Source organism: Crinia signifera, chromosome 9 (genome assembly GCF_055691185.1).
Source record: "Crinia signifera chromosome 9, ASM5569118v1, whole genome shotgun sequence".
Classification (NCBI taxonomy): Eukaryota; Metazoa; Chordata; class Amphibia; order Anura; family Myobatrachidae; genus Crinia; species Crinia signifera.
The window spans coordinates 145483044-145500766 of NC_139225.1; the positions used below are offsets into that span (position 1 = coordinate 145483044).

Sequence of the window (17723 nt, forward strand, 5' to 3'; positions counted from 1 at the left end):
TATCATGGTAATGGGGCACAATAGCGGGCTGGAGGGTACTTTAAAGATGCCCATACACTAGTAAGATTTATCTTCAGATCTGGCTGGTTGGAACAAAAACATGGTTATGGATGAGTGACAGTTTGTCAGTTTTCCAGCAATTCCAAGCAACTGGTCAACTGTCATTTGCTTTCATCCATAACCAGGATTTTGTTCCAACCAGCCAGATCTGAAGATAAATCTGCATGTGTATGGCCACCTTAATATGTGCTATAATCTGACCTGGTTGAGTGCACTATAGTGTTTCACAATAGAACTGGGAACATTAATGTTGCTGAATATAACATTTTGGCACTGCCATGGCGTAATATTTACTGAGGCACTAACATAGCACAGGATGACCAGGGGCCACTGCAATGGGGCATCAAATGAGATGGTGACTGTGTGGCATAATGTGTACAGGTAACCCTACATTGTGACATCATGTAAACTAGGGAGCTACAATGGTACACAAAATAAAACTAGGGCACTACTATGCTTCTGAAAATGAGCTAAGGCCCTGTAATAGGGCATAATCTTCTGTATGTTGCTAGGGGGCCCACAAGTTCTGGGTTATGTTCCCAGCCATGCTAAGATGCATGTGTGGCGTTATATAACACACTTTGGGGAGGGATCTATATAGATCCCTCTTTGCATTCTGGGAGATCTGCTGCTTAATATTGGCATCCAGCTCTGACAGCTGAAACTTCATAAACTCCTATATCACTGACTGCGCTGTGCAGGAGATTCCATGGAAGTTAGAGCCTTATAATTAATAAATCCGATGACTAGAGGAGAAGTAATATTATATTTTTTGTTTGTGACTAATTATAGCCTGACTTGAAAACCCTCCACCAATACCAACTAGCTATGTTTTGGTATAGATTCATCACCACCTTATCTGATGGGTTATTTTGGTTGTTTTTAATGTGTGTGTCTGGGTCGGAAGTGAACAACTGGAGATCTACTGCGTGATGATGAGAACATAGCGGAGCCAAGTCTGCATTCTGTCACTTCTCACCTTACAAGTCCTGTGCCTGAGATGGGCCGGTAATGCTGTAGGATTACTCACTGGATCTGTGACTTACACTAACATCTGTGATACACACCTTACCTGAGATACACAAGTCCTGTGCCTGAGATGGGCTGGTAATATCACTGGATCTGTGACTTACACTAATATCTGTGATACACGCCTTACCTGAGACACACAAGTCCAGTGCCTAAGATGGGCCGGTAATGCTGTAGGATTACTCACTGGATCTGTGACTTACACTAACATCTGTGATACACGCCTTACCTGAGATACACAAGTCCTGTGCCTGAGATGGGCCGGTAATGCTGTAGGATTACTCACTGGATCTGTGACTTACACTAACATCTGTGATACACGCCTTACCTGAGACACACAAGTCCAGTGCCTAAGATGGGCCGGTAATGCTGTAGGATTACTCACTGGATCTGTGACTTACACTAACATCTGTGATACACGCCTTACCTGAGATACACAAGTCCTGTGCCTGAGATGGGCTGGTAATGCTGTAGGATTACTCACTGGATCTGTGACTTACACTAACATCTGTGATACACACCTTACCTGAGACACAAGGCCTGTGCCTGAGATGGGCCGGTAATACTGTAGGATTACTCACTGGATCTGTGACTTACACTAACATCTGTGATACACACCTTACCTGAGATACACATAAGTCCTGTGCCTGAGATGGGCCGGTAATACTGTAGGATTACTCACTGGATCTGTGACCTACACTAACATCTGTGATACACACCTTACCTGAGACACACAAGTCCTGTGCCTGAGATGAGCTGGTAATGCTGTAGGATTACTCACTGGATCTGTGATTTACACTAACATCTGTGATACACGCCTTACCTGAGATACACAAGTCCTGTGCCGGAGATGGGCCGGTAATGCTGTAGGATTACTCACTGGATCTGTGACTTACACTAACATCTGTGATACACACCTTACCTGAGACACACAAGTCCTGTGCCTGAGATGGGCCGGTAATGCTGTAGGATTACCCACTGGATCTGTGACTTACACTAACATCTGTGATACATACCTTACCTGAGACACAAGTCCTGTGCCGGAGATGGGCTGATAATACTGTAGGATTACTCACTGGATCTGTGACTTACACTAACATCTGTGATACACACCTTACCTGAGACACACAAGTCCTGTGCCTGAGATGGGCCGGTAATGCTGTAGGATTACCCACTGGATCTGTGACTTACACTAACATCTGTGATACATACCTTACCTGAGACACAAGTCCTGTGCCGGAGATGGGCTGATAATACTGTAGGATTACTCACTGGATCTGTGACTTACACTAACATCTGTGATACACACCTTACCTGAGACACACAAGTCCTGTGCCTGAGATGGGCCGGTAATGCTGTAGGATTACCCACTGGATCTGTGACTTACACTAACATCTGTGATACATACCTTACCTGAGACACAAGTCCTGTGCCGGAGATGGGCTGATAATACTGTAGGATTACTCACTGGATCTGTGACTTACACTAACATCTGTGATACACACCTTACCTGAGACACACAAGTCCTGTGCCTGAGATGGGCCGGTAATGCTGTAGGATTACCCACTGGATCTGTGACTTACACTAACATCTGTGATACATACCTTACCTGAGACACAAGTCCTGTGCCGGAGATGGGCTGATAATACTGTAGGATTACTCACTGGATCTGTGACTTACACTAACATCTGTGATACACCCCTTACCTGAGACACACAAGTCCTGTGCCGGAGATGGGCTGGTAATGCTGTAGGATTACTCACTGGATATGTGACTTACACTAACATCTGTGATACACACCTTACCTGAGAGACAAGTCCTGTGCCGGAGATGGGCTGGTAATGCTGTAGGATTACTCACTGGATATGTGACTTACACTAACATCTGTGATACACACCTTACCTGAGACACAAGTCCTGTGCCGGAGATGGGCTGGTAATGCTGTAGGATTACTCACTGGATCTGTGACTTACACTAACATCTGTGATACACACCTTACCTGAGACACACAAGTCCAGTGCCTGAGATGGGCCGGTAATGCTGTAGGATTACTCACTGGATATGTGACTTACACTAACATCTGTGATACACACCTTACCTGAGACACAAGTCCTGTGCCGGAGATGGGCTGGTAATGCTGTAGGATTACTCACTGGATCTGTGACTTACACTAACATCTGTGATACACACCTTACCTGAGACACACAAGTCCAGTGCCTGAGATGGGCCGGTAATGCTGTAGGATTACTCACTGGATCTGTGACTTACACTAACATCTGTGATACATGCCTTACCTGAGATACACAAGTGCTGTGCCGGAGATGGGCCGGTAATGCTGTAGGATTACTCACTGGATCTGTGACTTACACTAACATCTGTGATACACACCTTACCTGAGACACACAAGTCCAGTGCCTGAGATGGGCCGGTAATGCTGTAGGATTACTCACTGGATCTGTGACTTACACTAACATCTGTGATACACACCTTACCTGAGACACACAAGTCCTGTGGATCTTACACAGCCACAGACTTATAGAAAAAGGCAGCTACATTTTTTTAAATGGCTAAGCAGCATATTGCAATGTGTAGATAGATATATAGTATTCTCTCCCTCTGATATGTAACACAAGGGGAAATGTATGAAGTGGTTATACGAGTGGGGAAGTGTGCCATTGGAGAAGTTGTTATCCATTGCAACCAATCAGCTGCTCTGTATACTTTTATAGTATGTACATGATAAATGTTATGTCAGTGCTGATTGGATGCCATGGGCCGCTTCTCCGCTGGCTCCGCTTCTCCACCCTTATCACTGTTTTATATACTTACACCTCACTGCCAACACTCTGATACTGAATATAATAATAATGCTTATCTTACTTCCTTGTAACGCAAGGTGATTGTGAGGCCATTCATAGGACACTTTTCCCGGAGTCCTGCATGAAAAAATATAACCGTGCATATTGCTTAAAAGTAAACTATATAATTGATGAATTATTTCATAATGCAAAAGAGCTTCAGGAACGGTGTTCAGGGCCAAAAATAGCCCTGCATGTTGACCTACTGACCTGTTGACATTTTGTCCCAGTCGATCTACTGCACATCAAACAAAAGGGGTCGACCTATTCACTTTTGCTGTGATTCTGGTCACCCCACTGACCCACACCCATAAACTCTGATATGAATGAGTTACTTCCCAAAATTGCTTAGAAATTCTATTTTGCTTCCTTTTATTAACTTTTTCTTTGGTCCCAGGGGGGCCCACACGGCGCGCACTGCACCCACTTTTCCTCTGGAGTCCTGCGGCGAGAGCCAGTGATTGGCGCATGCGCAGTGGAGTCTGATTGCTCTAGTGCTCAGACTCCACAAGGCAGCGGAGGCTGGTGCATGCGCAGTAGGGATTGAGCGTTCTAGTGCTCAGACTCCACAAGGCAGCGGAGGCTGGCGCATGCGCAGTAGGGATTGAGCGTTCTAGTGCTCAGACTCCAAAAGGCAGCGGAGGCTGGCGCATGCGCAGTAGGGATTGAGCGCTCTAGTGCTCAGACTCCGTGAGGCAGCCAAGGCTGGCGCATGCACAGTATGGACTGAGCGCTCTAGTGCTCAGACTGCGTGAGGCAGTGGAGGCTGGCGCATGCGCAGTAGGGATTGAGTGTTCTAGTGCTCAGACTCCACAAGGCAGTGGAGGCTGGCGCATGCGCAGTAGGGATTGAGCGCTCTAGTGCTCAGACTCCACAAGGCAGCGGAGGCTGGCGCATAAGCAGTAGGGATTGAGCGCTCTAGTGCTCAGATTCCACAAGGCAGTGGAGGCTGGCGCATAAGCAGTAGGGATTGAGCGCTCTAGTGCTCAGGCTCCACAAGGCAGTGGAGGCTGGCGCATAAGCAGTAGGGATTGAGCGCTCTAGTGCTCAGACTCCACAAGGCAGTGGAGGCTGGCGCATGCGCAGTAGGGATTGAGCGCTCTAGTGCTCAGACTCCACAAGGCAGCGGAGGCTGGCGCATAAGCAGTAGGGATTGAGCGCTCTAGTGCTCAGACTCCATGAGGCAGCGGAGGCTGGCGCATGCGCAGTAGGGACTGAGCGCTCTAGTGCTTAGCCTCCACAAGGCAGCGGAGGCTGGCGCATGCGCAGTAGGGATTGAGCGCTCTAGTGCTCAGACTCCACAAGGCAGTGGAGGCTGGCGCATGCGCAGTAGGGATTGAGCGCTCTAGTACTCAGACTCCACAAGGCAGTGGAGGCTGGCGCATGCGCAGTAGGGATTGAGCGCTCTAGTGCTCAGACTCCACAAGGCAGTGGAGGCTGGCGCATGCGCAGTAGGGATTGAGCGCTCTAGTACTCAGACACTACCACTCCCGGCAGAGATGAGTTGGACCGGCCGAGGAGGCTGCACACGGGCCGCCTCCTCTCTTTAGACTCCCCTGGTGCCGCAGAATTGGTGTGCGCTATATAAATAACGGGTAAGCAATTATTCACACACAGATTCTCACAGCCACTTCTGTGTGACTGCAGAGTGCTGTAAGTACTGGACGGTCACTTGGAATGTTGTGCGCTCATTAGTTCGACAGTGTCAAGGTCGACAGTCAAAAGGTTGACCACTATTGATGGACAGTCAAAAGGTCAACACATGAATAAAGTTGAAATGCATTGCTTGAACATGGTGAAACGTCGACATGGAAAATGGTAGCCATGCGTTTTTCATGATTTTTTTTTAAACTGACTAGTTCATGCTATACTATCGAAGTGGGGATAGAGTGTCTCTATGGCTATGCTCAGTTAGCAGGGGGCAGTGTCTCTGTGGCTATGCTCAGTTAGCAGGGGGCAGTGTCTCTGTGGCTATGCTCAGTTAGCAGGGGGCAGTGTCTCTGTGGCTATGCTCAGTTAGCAGGGGGCAGTGTCTCTGTGGCTATGCTCAGTTAGCAGGGGGCAGTGTCTCTGTGGCTATGCTCAGTTAGCAGGGGGCAGTGTCTCTGTGGCTATGCTCAGTTAGCAGGGGGCTGTGTCTCTGTGGCTATGCTCAGTTGGCAGGGGGCAGTGTCTCTGTGGCTATGCTCAGTTAGCAGTGGGCAGTGTCTCTATGGTTATGCTCAGTTAGCAGGGGGCAGTGTCTCTGAGGCTATGCTCAGTTGGCAGGGGGCAGTGTCTCTGTGGCTATGCACAGCCAGCAGGTGGCAGTGTCTCTGTGGCTAGGCTCAGTTAGCAAGGGGCAGTGTCTCTGTGGCTATGCACAGCCAGCAGGGGGCAGTGTCTCCGTGGCTATGCTCAGTTAGCAGGGGGCAGTGTCTCTGTGGCTATGCTCAGTTGGCAGGGGGCAGTGTCTCTGTGGCTATGCACACCCAGCAGAGGGCAATGTCTGTGGCTAAGCACATCCAGCAGGGGGCAGTGTCTCTGTGGCTATGCTCAGCCAGCAGAAGGCAGTGTCTCTGTGGCTAGGCTCAGTTAGCAGGGGGCCGTGTATCTGTGGCTATGCTCACCCAGCAGAGGGCAATGTATGTGGCTAAGCACAGCCAGCAGGGGGCAGTGTCTCTATGACTAGTACGTCTCAGCACAAATAGTGGCCCTTATTCTGATTGATGCGGATATTCCCGAATTCTTACGGTGCGGTCCGCACGCCACGCTGTGCTGCCGCGTGCGGCCATCGTCCGTAGAAACGCCCACGTGTCCTCCGCATTCGGACGGACTCACTCTTTAAGAACAGGGCGTGTTTACGGACGACATACAAACCATGCGTGTGCGGGGGAAACACTCCGATTCTGCACGGTATTACAGAGTATGCACGGGAATACCGCATCCGAACGGATGGCAAGCGGTCCGTCCGCACGGAAGCGGTGTATTTACGCAAAACTACCCACTATTATGTCTATTCTGCAATACATCACATGACCCACTTATTCAATTACCTATCCTCATAAAAAAATGTTTATTTGGAATTGGAATCAATTATATGCCAATATATCCTTACAACCATGCCTAACACATGCATTGCACACATTAACCCTTACAGCAATTGAAGTGCAATGGTTTCAATTAAAGCACTGACAAGCGTCCTATTAGTGAGTAATGAGTAAAGGAGTCGATTGTATTGGGTTCAGGTGTTAATGCTTGTAGTCATTAGGCGTTCCGTTCGCCTACCGCAAGACCGAGTGGTTTCCGCAAAGCAATACTTGACTTATGGACACCGCACATTTCTATCGGTTTTGTTCGTGTGCATTCGGAGTGCTATCCGAATGCACGCCCCCCAACATAAGTGTACTCCCCCGTGTCCGCCCATGTTTCCTCCCAGTTTTGCCCACTTTTAAACTACGCCCATGTGTCATTCCGCATGACGCCCATAATACGCCCATATTTCCAGACTGATTGCGGTGCACAGTTTTGTACGGGATTTGGCCGAACAGGTACGGAGTCAATGCGTGGCACATGCGCGTTGCGTTCTCCACGCATGCGCAGACGCCGTAAAGACGCTATCCGAAAGTATGCGGAAAAGTACGCATCAATCAGAATAAGGGCCAGTGTGAGGCTCATGGCTATAGCAGCAGCTAATGGACATTACACACATCATCATGACAGTCCCGCCCCCGCCCCCCTAGCCGTCTCACGGGTAATTATGAATGAGCCCAGGTCAGTGGTCTCCTGTGTAATGGATGGCAGGGAGCACATAGCGCTGCTGCGTGTTACCGGAGCTCTGTCCCGGAGATGTGGAAGGAGGGCGTGTCCCTCTGGGAGTGGGCGGGGATCCGAGTAATACAGGTGAGAGCGGTGGGCGGGACTCCGGGCGATACGGATCACATCTGTGGGCGGAGCTGCGTGCAGTACAGGTGATAGCGGTGGGCGGGACCAGGTGACAACAAGGACCGGGAGAGGGAAAGGGAGACCCAGGCGCCCGGGGTAGCGGCAGCAAGGGGATAAGGAGAGATGGCGGAGGAGTACGGTGAGTGCTGTATACAGGAACATTATACTTACCTGGCGTTACAGTTACCTGGGCTCACCTGGAGAGTGTAAAACATGCCACCCAGTAACCTGTATTAGGTATAATCCAGCCCTGTGGTCTGCTCTTGATCAGCTGTCCACTACGGTCTCAGCAGGGCATGTCCCTATGTACTGTAACTGTATCAGTCATGTCCAGCACTGCCACCTGTCCATATGTACTGTATCAGTCATGTCCAGCACTGCCACCTGTCCCAGTATGTACTGTATCAGTCTTATCCCGCACTGCCACCTGTCCCTATGTACTGTATCAGTCTTGTCCAGCACTGTCACCTGTCCATATGTACTGTATCAGTCATGTCCAGCACTGCCACCTGTCCCAGTATGTACTGTATCAGTCTTATCCCGCACTGCCACCTGTCCCTATGTACTGTATCAGTCATGTCCAGCACTGCCACCTGTCCCTATGTACTGTATCAGTCTTGTCCAGCACTGCCACCTGTCCCTATGTAATGTATCAGTCTTGTCCAGCACTGCCACCTGTCCCAGTATGTACTGTATCAGTCTTGTCCAGCACTGCCACCTGTCCCTATGTACTGTATCAGTCTTGTCCAGCACTGCCACCTGTCCCTATGTACTGTATCAGCCATGTCCAGCACTATCACCTGTCCCTATGTACTGTATCAGCCATGTCCAGCACTGCCACCTGTCCCTATGTACTGTATCAGTCATGTCCAGCACTGCCACCTGTCCTTATGTACTGTATCAGTCATGTCCAGCACTGCCGCCAGTCCCTATGTACTGTATCAGTCATGTCCAGCACTGCCACCTGTCCCAGTATGTACTGTATCAGTCTTGTCCAGCACTGCCACCTGTCCCTATGTACTGTATCAGTCTTGTCCAGCACTGCCACCTGTCCCAGTATGTACTGTATCAGTCTTGTCCAGCACTGCCACCTGTCCCAGTATGTACTGTATCAGTCTTGTCCAGCACTGCCACCTGTCCCAGTATGTACTGTATCAGTCTTGTCCATCACTGCCACCTGTCCCAGTATGTACTGTATCAGTCATGTCCAGCACTATCACCTGTCCCTATGTACTGTATCAGCCATGTCCAGCACTGCCACCTGTCCCTATGTACTGTATCAGTCATGTCCAGCACTGCCACCTGTCCCTATGTACTGTATCAGTCATGTCCAGCACTGCTGCCAGTCCCTATGTACTGTATCAGTCATGTCCAGCACTGCCGCCAGTCCCTATGTACTGTATCAGTCATGTCCAGCACTGCCACCAGTCCCTATGTACTGTATCAGCCATGTCCAGCACTGTCACCTGTCCCCATGTACTGTATCAGCCATGTCCAGCACTGCCACCTGTCCCTATGTACTGTATGTCATGTCCAGCACTGTCACTAGTCTCTATGTTCTGTACAGTATCAGTCATGTCCAGCACTGCCACCTGTCCCTATGTACTGTATCAGTCTTGTCCAGCACTGCCACCTGTCCCCATGTACTGTATCCGCCATGTCCAGCACTGTCACCTGTCCCTATGTACTGTATTCGCCATGTCTAGCACTGTCACTAGTCTCTATGTTCTGTACAGTATCAGTCATGTCCAGCACTGCCACCTGTCCCTATGTACTGTATCAGTCTTGTCCAGCACTGCCACCTGTCCCCATGTACTGTATCCGCCATGTCCAGCACTGTCACCTGTCCCTATGTACTGTATTCGCCATGTCCAGCACTGTCACGTCATACTTGCCTACTTTTGAAAACTAGTTTCAGGGAGATTATAGTTGGTAGCAGAATTTTGCAAGCGCCCCATTGAGTGGGCGTGCCATGCTCCACCCAAAGGGCGTGTCTAGTTCCATATATGGAGAGATTGTGAAAAGAGATTGTGAATGTGGCACCTAGAAGCGTGGGTGTGTACCACTACATCTGAGGGGAATCTTTTAAAATGATTTGTATCCAAATGTAGATGAGCCACAAAGCAGTTAGTAAGAGATACTATACTTGGTAAAGTGCTGGGAAATAGCGCTGATGATTCAATGTAAATGTATCTATCTCTCATTACTTTTTCCCCCCAAAATGTAACAGTGTAATGTGGGCTAGGTGAAATGAGGGAGATTGCTAGACCAATGAGGGAGAGAGGGAGATTGCTGCTATTTCAGGGAGTCTCCTGCAGAATGCAGGAGGGTAGGCAACTATGTGTCACGTCCCTAAGTACTGTATCAATATTGTCCTTCTCTGTCCCCTTATAGCAGCAGTTTTCCTGTCACCAGTTCCCATTCCCATTACTGTATCAGTGATACCAGGGTAAAACATGCAGGAAATCAATGCCAATTCTTGTGTATACAGCACAGTAACTTAATAACAGAAGATCAGCTGCTTCGCTGCTGATTTGGGTATTCTGGCCGCTGATGCAGCAATGTGTATAAACCTTGTCCATGTCTATCCTGTAATGCTCTTTACTTCTTTCTTATTGTTTTCATACTGTTACTGCACTCTGTAAGGCGCTGCAGACCCCTTGTGGCTCCATACAAATTCCGGATAATTATCTATACAGTATATGGCTAGTGTCCGCTAATCTCCGAAACACTGCCATCTGCTGGCAGAAAGTGAAGCTACATCTCATTCTCACACATGCACAAACACAGAAGGTAGCAGACTAACTCTCCAAGCTGTTGCTTCGAGTCGGCCTATACACATTAGAATGAAAAGACGCAAAAGCAACAACTGGACACAGACCTTGCCAAATGCAGAAACAGTGTCCAGCTGTACTGCTGTGGACCTTGATAAAGCTCATATGGTATATCCTATTGCAAAGCGCGACGGAATATGCTGCGCTATTTAAGAAACAAAAAAAAAAATTGGATATGTATGTATGTATGTATGTGAACCGGGGTTGCCTACCCTTACGGAATGGCTGCGAGGCTCCCAAAAATCATGTATTTCTCCCCCCCCCCCCCCCCCAGAAAGGTGGGCAACCCTCCCGGATACCGGCGGCACCCCCTGAATATCCCTGGCCGGGATATGTGCATGTGTGTTATGTAAATTCCTGCCCCCTCACTCATTCCTCTGTCTGTTCCCAATGACAAACTTCAACGTACTGTCTGTCTCCCGCCATATTTCGCTCTCTTAGCACTGCAGCCCTGGTCACCTCTCACTAGTGGCCTTTTTACTCATGACCCAGGTACAACCAGTTTTACCTGCCTCTCCCCCCACCACCCAGCTGCTGACAAGCTGTGTTTTATGGGTGTAATTCCAGCCTTCTCCTCACTGACCCCACTGAGAGCTGCCAGTGGTGTTCCCAGCGCCCAGAGAGCTGATATATGAGTCACAAATGTGCTTCCTCCGGCCGGCACACCTCATCCCTCTTACTGGATGCAAGCGTATTGTGTAATGATTGCTAGCCGTGTGTGCTAATGGAGGTTACCAATGCTATATTATTATACTTTCAGCCATTAATCTCTTCAGTATTTCACCACATCTTATTTTTAGCTGCTGCAAAAATGTTGTTTCTGGTCGTTTTCATAAGAACTGTATTTATCTTGTCAAACATGTAGGCGTATATATTTATAATCGGTAATCTATGTACATATCGTGTGGGAGTTTCATTTGTATGTGTATATGGCATACCTCTGTTTATAGGCCCACTTTCACCAATCTGGGCCCTATAAACAAGCCAGGTCCCCTTTAACAAGGCCAGGCATGAGTAATCCATTCTTGCCCGTCCCGCCTCTCGGCGCCCCTGCCTCTCTTCATAAATACTTACCTAGCAGAAGCACGTCACCCTACTGTACTGTGCTCAGTGGCTCCGCTCTGCTGGCTGGGATTTGCATGTGCTATTGCTGTTGGAGTTAGATATCTGTTGTTCATTGTTTTTGTTGGCATGGCAATTGTCTAATGCAGATTTTATTGGAAGTGAACTTGCCTCAGTCAAGTGGCATCACTGATAGCTGGCGTTCCTTCTACTGCCACCCTACTAGTTGTGTTATTCCTCCAAGTAACATCTCATTTCTTTGTTTATTATTTAGTTTTAAGGTTTAGGACGATCTCCAATTATCTGTAGTAAATTCCCGCAGGTAGTAGATTCACCAGGAGCTATCCACGGATTATGCCTTGGGCGCCTGAAGTATAATCCACTGATAAACGATAGCTGGGGGTCTGAGAAGTTATCCCATGTTTATAGATAGTGGCAGGTGCTCAGTTAGCTTAGTAACACCACTCAGGGGCATGGTAGGCGGGGTAATACTGAGTAAGTAACAGTACATGGTTTCCCCCAGCTCACTGAATGTTATTAGTAGTAACCAGACTAGAACACTACGTGATAATAGAATTCAGAGATATTGGTTACATATATTTTGCGCAAAATTCCGTGTATGCCCCCAAGCCAACGTCAAGGCTTCGCTGTATACTGGGGGTCCCTATCTAGGTGCAGGGTGCGGCACCCCCCAAAAACAACAGCAGATAAAAGGTTGACACAGCAAAAAAAGTGGACATGGTCAAAGAAAAAAAGGTGACACGGGATAAGGTTTTTTTTGGTGTCTGTCGGCAGATGTTGACATGTCTATGTCGGCAGATGTATGAGCGTACCGCGTTCCCTCACTTCGGGCACGGTTCCTCGCTGCGCTCATCGCACTTTTATTTTCTCCCTCTATGCCCACTGGGAAAATAAAGTACCAATGTCAACCTTTTTCCATGTTGACCTTTTCATGTGGCAACCAAAAGTGGTTGACCAATTGACTGTTGACCCATTTACTGTCATCCTAATGACTCAATACCTTTGCTCCTGGGCCCACCGCCTGCACGTTCTGCTTACATTGATCGGAGAAGTGGTCATTGTAAGACAGATGAACTTTCGATCCCCAGGTAAAGGGTTTGCTGGCTTCCATGCTTTTGCCCAAATCTCCCAGGTTGGACTTCCCACCACTTCTAGTAGTGGAGCGTGAATGAGGAAGGTTGTTGAGGAACCTCTTTCTCCTCTCACCTCACCATTCCCCTATTTCTGTTGTTGGCCCCAATCCTAGACATGAGGCTGGACCCACTGGCTGATCTGGCCGGCTGGTTGTTGGATCACCGCAATTCAAAACAAAAATGTATGGCGCCAAACTGGACAGATCTGAGGCTACCTGGGCAGGTATCTAAGCCACCTGCCAGCAGGATTTACTGACATGGGGGTTTATGTTCATTTTCAATCCATGTACACTTGGAGGTGTGGTTGCAAACTGCCCTTGGTGGGGCAATTTTTTTTCTTTGCCAGTTATTTATAAAACACTATCCAATCATTTTCCAGTACAACCGTCTGTCACGGCACATACAGATAAAGGACCAGATTCTCGAAGCTTCAAAAGTGATAAAATGGAGAGTGATAAACAGCCAGTCAATCAGCTCCTACCTGCCATGTCACAGACTGTGTTTGAAAAATCTCAGGCAGGAGCTGATTGGCTGGCTGTTTATCACTCTCCATTTTATCACTTTTGAAGCTTCGAGAATCTGGCCCAAAGAGTGGTTAACCAGAGCGAGTGCACCTTGACCCTAGCTTGTAAAATACAGCGGTCTCTGATCATTCCCCCGCCAGTAGATCAGACTTGCGGTTAATGTGTCCGTTTTTATTTTCTAGTTTGTTGGATTATTTTGTCACCTGCACATTTTTATGTGTTCATTTATTTCGACAGTGAAATAAAAAAAGAAGTGATACCTATCAGGCTAGACTTGGCATACTACATAGAAGGTTTGTGCGACTCTTTGTGTCATCCTGTGTTGTTGTGCAGATATCTGATCACTATGGTTGTGTGTTTTCCCTCTGGTGCTTCCTGATCTTGTGGGTATGGAAATCTAAGAAGTCTATGCAAATCTAAGCCACAAACCCTGACTCCTCATGGACTAATAGTGTCTGGGCCAACGTCATGGTTCACCAGCCTTTATGATGAAACTTCACATCCCAGCATGCACTGCCAGTTTTAGCATTCCCTAACCGTAAAACTGTGCTGGGCCTGAGATATTGATTAAAACTTTGGGACCGATTCAGACAGAATTCGGCTTCGTCCCCATTGGTGGAGGAGTGCGCATGCTCATAGTTGCTCATGCGCAAGTCTACACCCCTGGGGCAAGCGCCTTTGGTGAGTTTTACACTCGCCGGGGCGTTTGCTAAAATGCTGGCCAGGCAGAGGGTGGTCTCTGAGGTCCGCCCATTGTTACATGGGCGTACCCACAAAAACGGTGGGTCCGCCCATGGAAAAGCTGGGGGGGGACCTGGGAACAGAGTTGTGCTCATGGCTGCTCGGGGTGGGCGGATGATGTCACATGATGGCAGTGCCCGCCCCCAATTCGGCCATCACCGTGCAGGATAAAAGTAAATAGACTTCTATCTGCAAAGGTAGGTAACATCATTCGATGGTGAGTGACCATCAAATGATTTTTGTGTAAGTGGCGGCGTGCGTTTGACGGGGCAGCGTTTATCTGCCCGCTTGGCACGGAATATACGCAGCCTAGCAATCAGGTGTGAATCGAGCCCTCCACACCAGGAAAAAAACCCTGTCGATCGGCAATCGTTTAAACCTTGCAAATCCCCAGCAGCATTGCTCTGCCCTGTGCTGACTGCCACGTTAATGTATCATCCATTTTTATGGGGACATTTAGCACGAAGCTGACAGCTCTGGATTAATGTCTAACTGCGCGCCCTCACCCTGTGTAATGGCTGCTGAGTTTCAGTATGTTGGAGACCTTTTAATGTCTTCCTTTTCTACGTCTCCGATGCTGTTGGGTTATGGAGGGTTTCCAGAGACCTGTGTAATATTGAGGTTTGATGGATGGCTGGATCGGTCCACCAATCAGAGTGCTAAAAGACACTCACTGTATGGAAGAGGCAGCAGATTATAATACTTTTTAATTGCTTTCTGTTAATGGGTGTGTAGGTGCCCGAGTGCATTGCTTTGCCCAGGGCCTACTGGTTATGGTATAGATGACAGACCATGTCTAGGTCGACACCGAAGAGGTTGAAATGCCTTAGGTCGACACAAGCTTATGGTCAACATAGATAAGCTCAACAGTCCATATAGTCATGGTGTCCATTTAGTCATGGTGTCCATATAGTCATACATCAACATGGACACCGTATAAGTGTACCGCGTCCCTCGCGCACTATTATACTCCCTCTCTACATGGACACAGTATAAGTGTACCGCGTCCCCTCGCACACTATTATATTCCCTGTCTACATGGACACCATGTAAGTGTACCGCGTCCCCTTGCGCACTATTATATTCCCTCTCTACATGGACGCAGTATAAGTGTACCGCGTCCCCTCGCACACTATTATATTCCCACTCTACATGGACACCGTATAAGTGTACCGCGTCCCCTCGCACACTATTATATTCCTTTTCTACATGGACGCAGTATAAGTGTACCGCGTCCCCTCGCGCAATATTATATTCCCACTCTACATGGACACCGTATAAGTGTACCGCGTCCCCTCGCACATTATTATATTCCTTTTCTACATGGACGCAGTATAAGTGTACCGCGTCCCCTCGCGCACTATTATACTCCCTCTCTACATGGACACCGTATAAGTGTACCGCGTCCCCTCGCACACTATTATATTCCCACTCTACATGGACACCGTATAAGTGTACCTCGCCCTCTCGCACACTATTATATTCCCTCTCTACATGGACACCGTGTAAGTGTACCGTGTCCCCTCGCACACTATTATATTCCCACTCTACATGGACACTGTATAAGTGTACCGCGTCCCCTCGCACACTATTATACTCCCTCTCTACATGGATGCAGTATAAGTGTACCGCGTCCCCTCGCACACTATTATATTCCCTCTCTACATGGACACCGTATAAGTGTACCGCGTCCCCTCGCGCAATATTATATTCCCACTCTACATGGACACCGTATAAGTGTACCGCGTCCCCTTGCACACTATTATATTCCTTTTCTACATGGACGCAGTATAAGTGTACCGCGTCCCCTCGCGCAATATTATATTCCCACTCTACATGGACACCGTATAAGTGTACCGCGTCCCCTCGCACACTATTATACTCCCTCTCTACATGGACACAGTATAAGTGTACCGCGTCCCCTCGCACACTATTATATTCCCTCTCTACATGGACACAGTATAAGTGTACCGCGTCCCCTCGCGCAATATTATATTCCCACTCTACATGGACACCGTATAAGTGTACCGCGTCCCCTCGCACACTATTATAATCCCTCTCTACATGGACACAGTATAAGTGTACCGCGTCCCCTCGCACACTATTATATTCCCTCTCTACATGGATGCAGTATAAGTGTACCGCGTCCCCTCGCACACTATTATATTCCCTCTCTACATGGACACCGTGTAAGTGTACCGCGTCCCCTCGCACACTATTATACTCCCTCTCTACATGGATGCAGTATAAGTGTACCGCGTCCCCTCGCACACTATTATACTCCCTCTCTACATGGACACAGTATAAGTGTACCGCGTCCCCTCGCGCAATATTATATTCCCACTCTACATGGACACCGTATAAGTGTACCGCGTCCCCTCGCACACTATTATACTCCCTCTCTACATGGACACAGTATAAGTGTACCGCGTCCCCTCGCACACTATTATATTCCCTCTTTACATGGATGCAGTATAAGTGTACCGCGTCCCCTCGCACACTATTATACTCCCTCTCTACATGGACGCAGTATAAGTGTACCGCGTCCCCTCGCACACTATTATACTCCCTCTCTACATGGACACAGTATAAGTGTACCGCGTCCCCTTGCGCAATATTATATTCCCACTCTACATGGACACCGTATAAGTGTACCGCGTCCCCTCGCACACTATTATACTCCCTCTCTACATGGACACAGTATAAGTGTACCGCGTCCCCTCGCACACTATTATATTCCCTCTCTACATGGATGCAGTATAAGTGTACCGCGTCCCCTCGCACACTATTATACTCCCTCTCTACATGGACACAGTATAAGTGTACCGCGTCCCCTCGCACACTATTATACTCCCTCTCTACATGGACACAGTATAAGTGTACCGCGTCCCCTCGCGCAATATTATATTCCCACTCTACATGGACACCGTATAAGTGTACCGCGTCCCCTCGCACACTATTATACTCCCTCTCTACATGGATGCAGTATAAGTGTACCGCGTCCCCTCGCACACTAATATATTCCCTCTCTACATGGACGCAGTATAAGTGTACCGCGTCCCCTCCACACTATTATATTCCCACTCTACATGGACACCGTATAAGTGTACCTCGCCCTCTCGCACACTATTATATTCCCTCTCTACATGGACACCGTGTAAGTGTACCGTGTCCCCTCGCACACTATTATATTCCCTCTCTACATGGACACCGTATAAGTGTACCGCGTCCCCTCGCACACTATTATATTCCCACTCTACATGGACACCGTATAAGTGTACCTCGCCCTCTCGCACACTATTATATTCCCTCTCTACATGGACACCGTGTAAGTGTACCGTGTCCCCTCGCACACTATTATATTCCCACTCTACATGGACACTGTATAAGTGTACCGCGTCCCCTCGCACACTATTATACTCCCTCTCTACATGGACACAGTATAAGTGTACCGCGTCCCCTCGCACACTATTATATTCCCTCTCTACATGGACACTGTATAAGTGTACCGCGTCCCCTCGCACACTATTATATTCC

The 17723-nt window shown here is 48.3% G+C and overlaps 1 protein-coding gene across 1 annotated transcript in view; it reads left to right on the plus strand.

Moving 5' to 3' along the window:
* Positions 1 to 7911: 7911 nt before the first annotated feature.
* SLC44A4 (solute carrier family 44 member 4) overlaps positions 7912 to 17723 on the plus strand; it is a 72658-nt gene continuing 62846 nt past the window's right edge. The window contains exon 1 of the mRNA XM_083160114.1: positions 7912 to 8010. Within this exon, the coding sequence (XP_083016240.1) occupies positions 7995 to 8010 (16 nt within the window). The 5' untranslated portion in view covers positions 7912 to 7994. The remainder of the gene's footprint in view (positions 8011 to 17723) is intronic.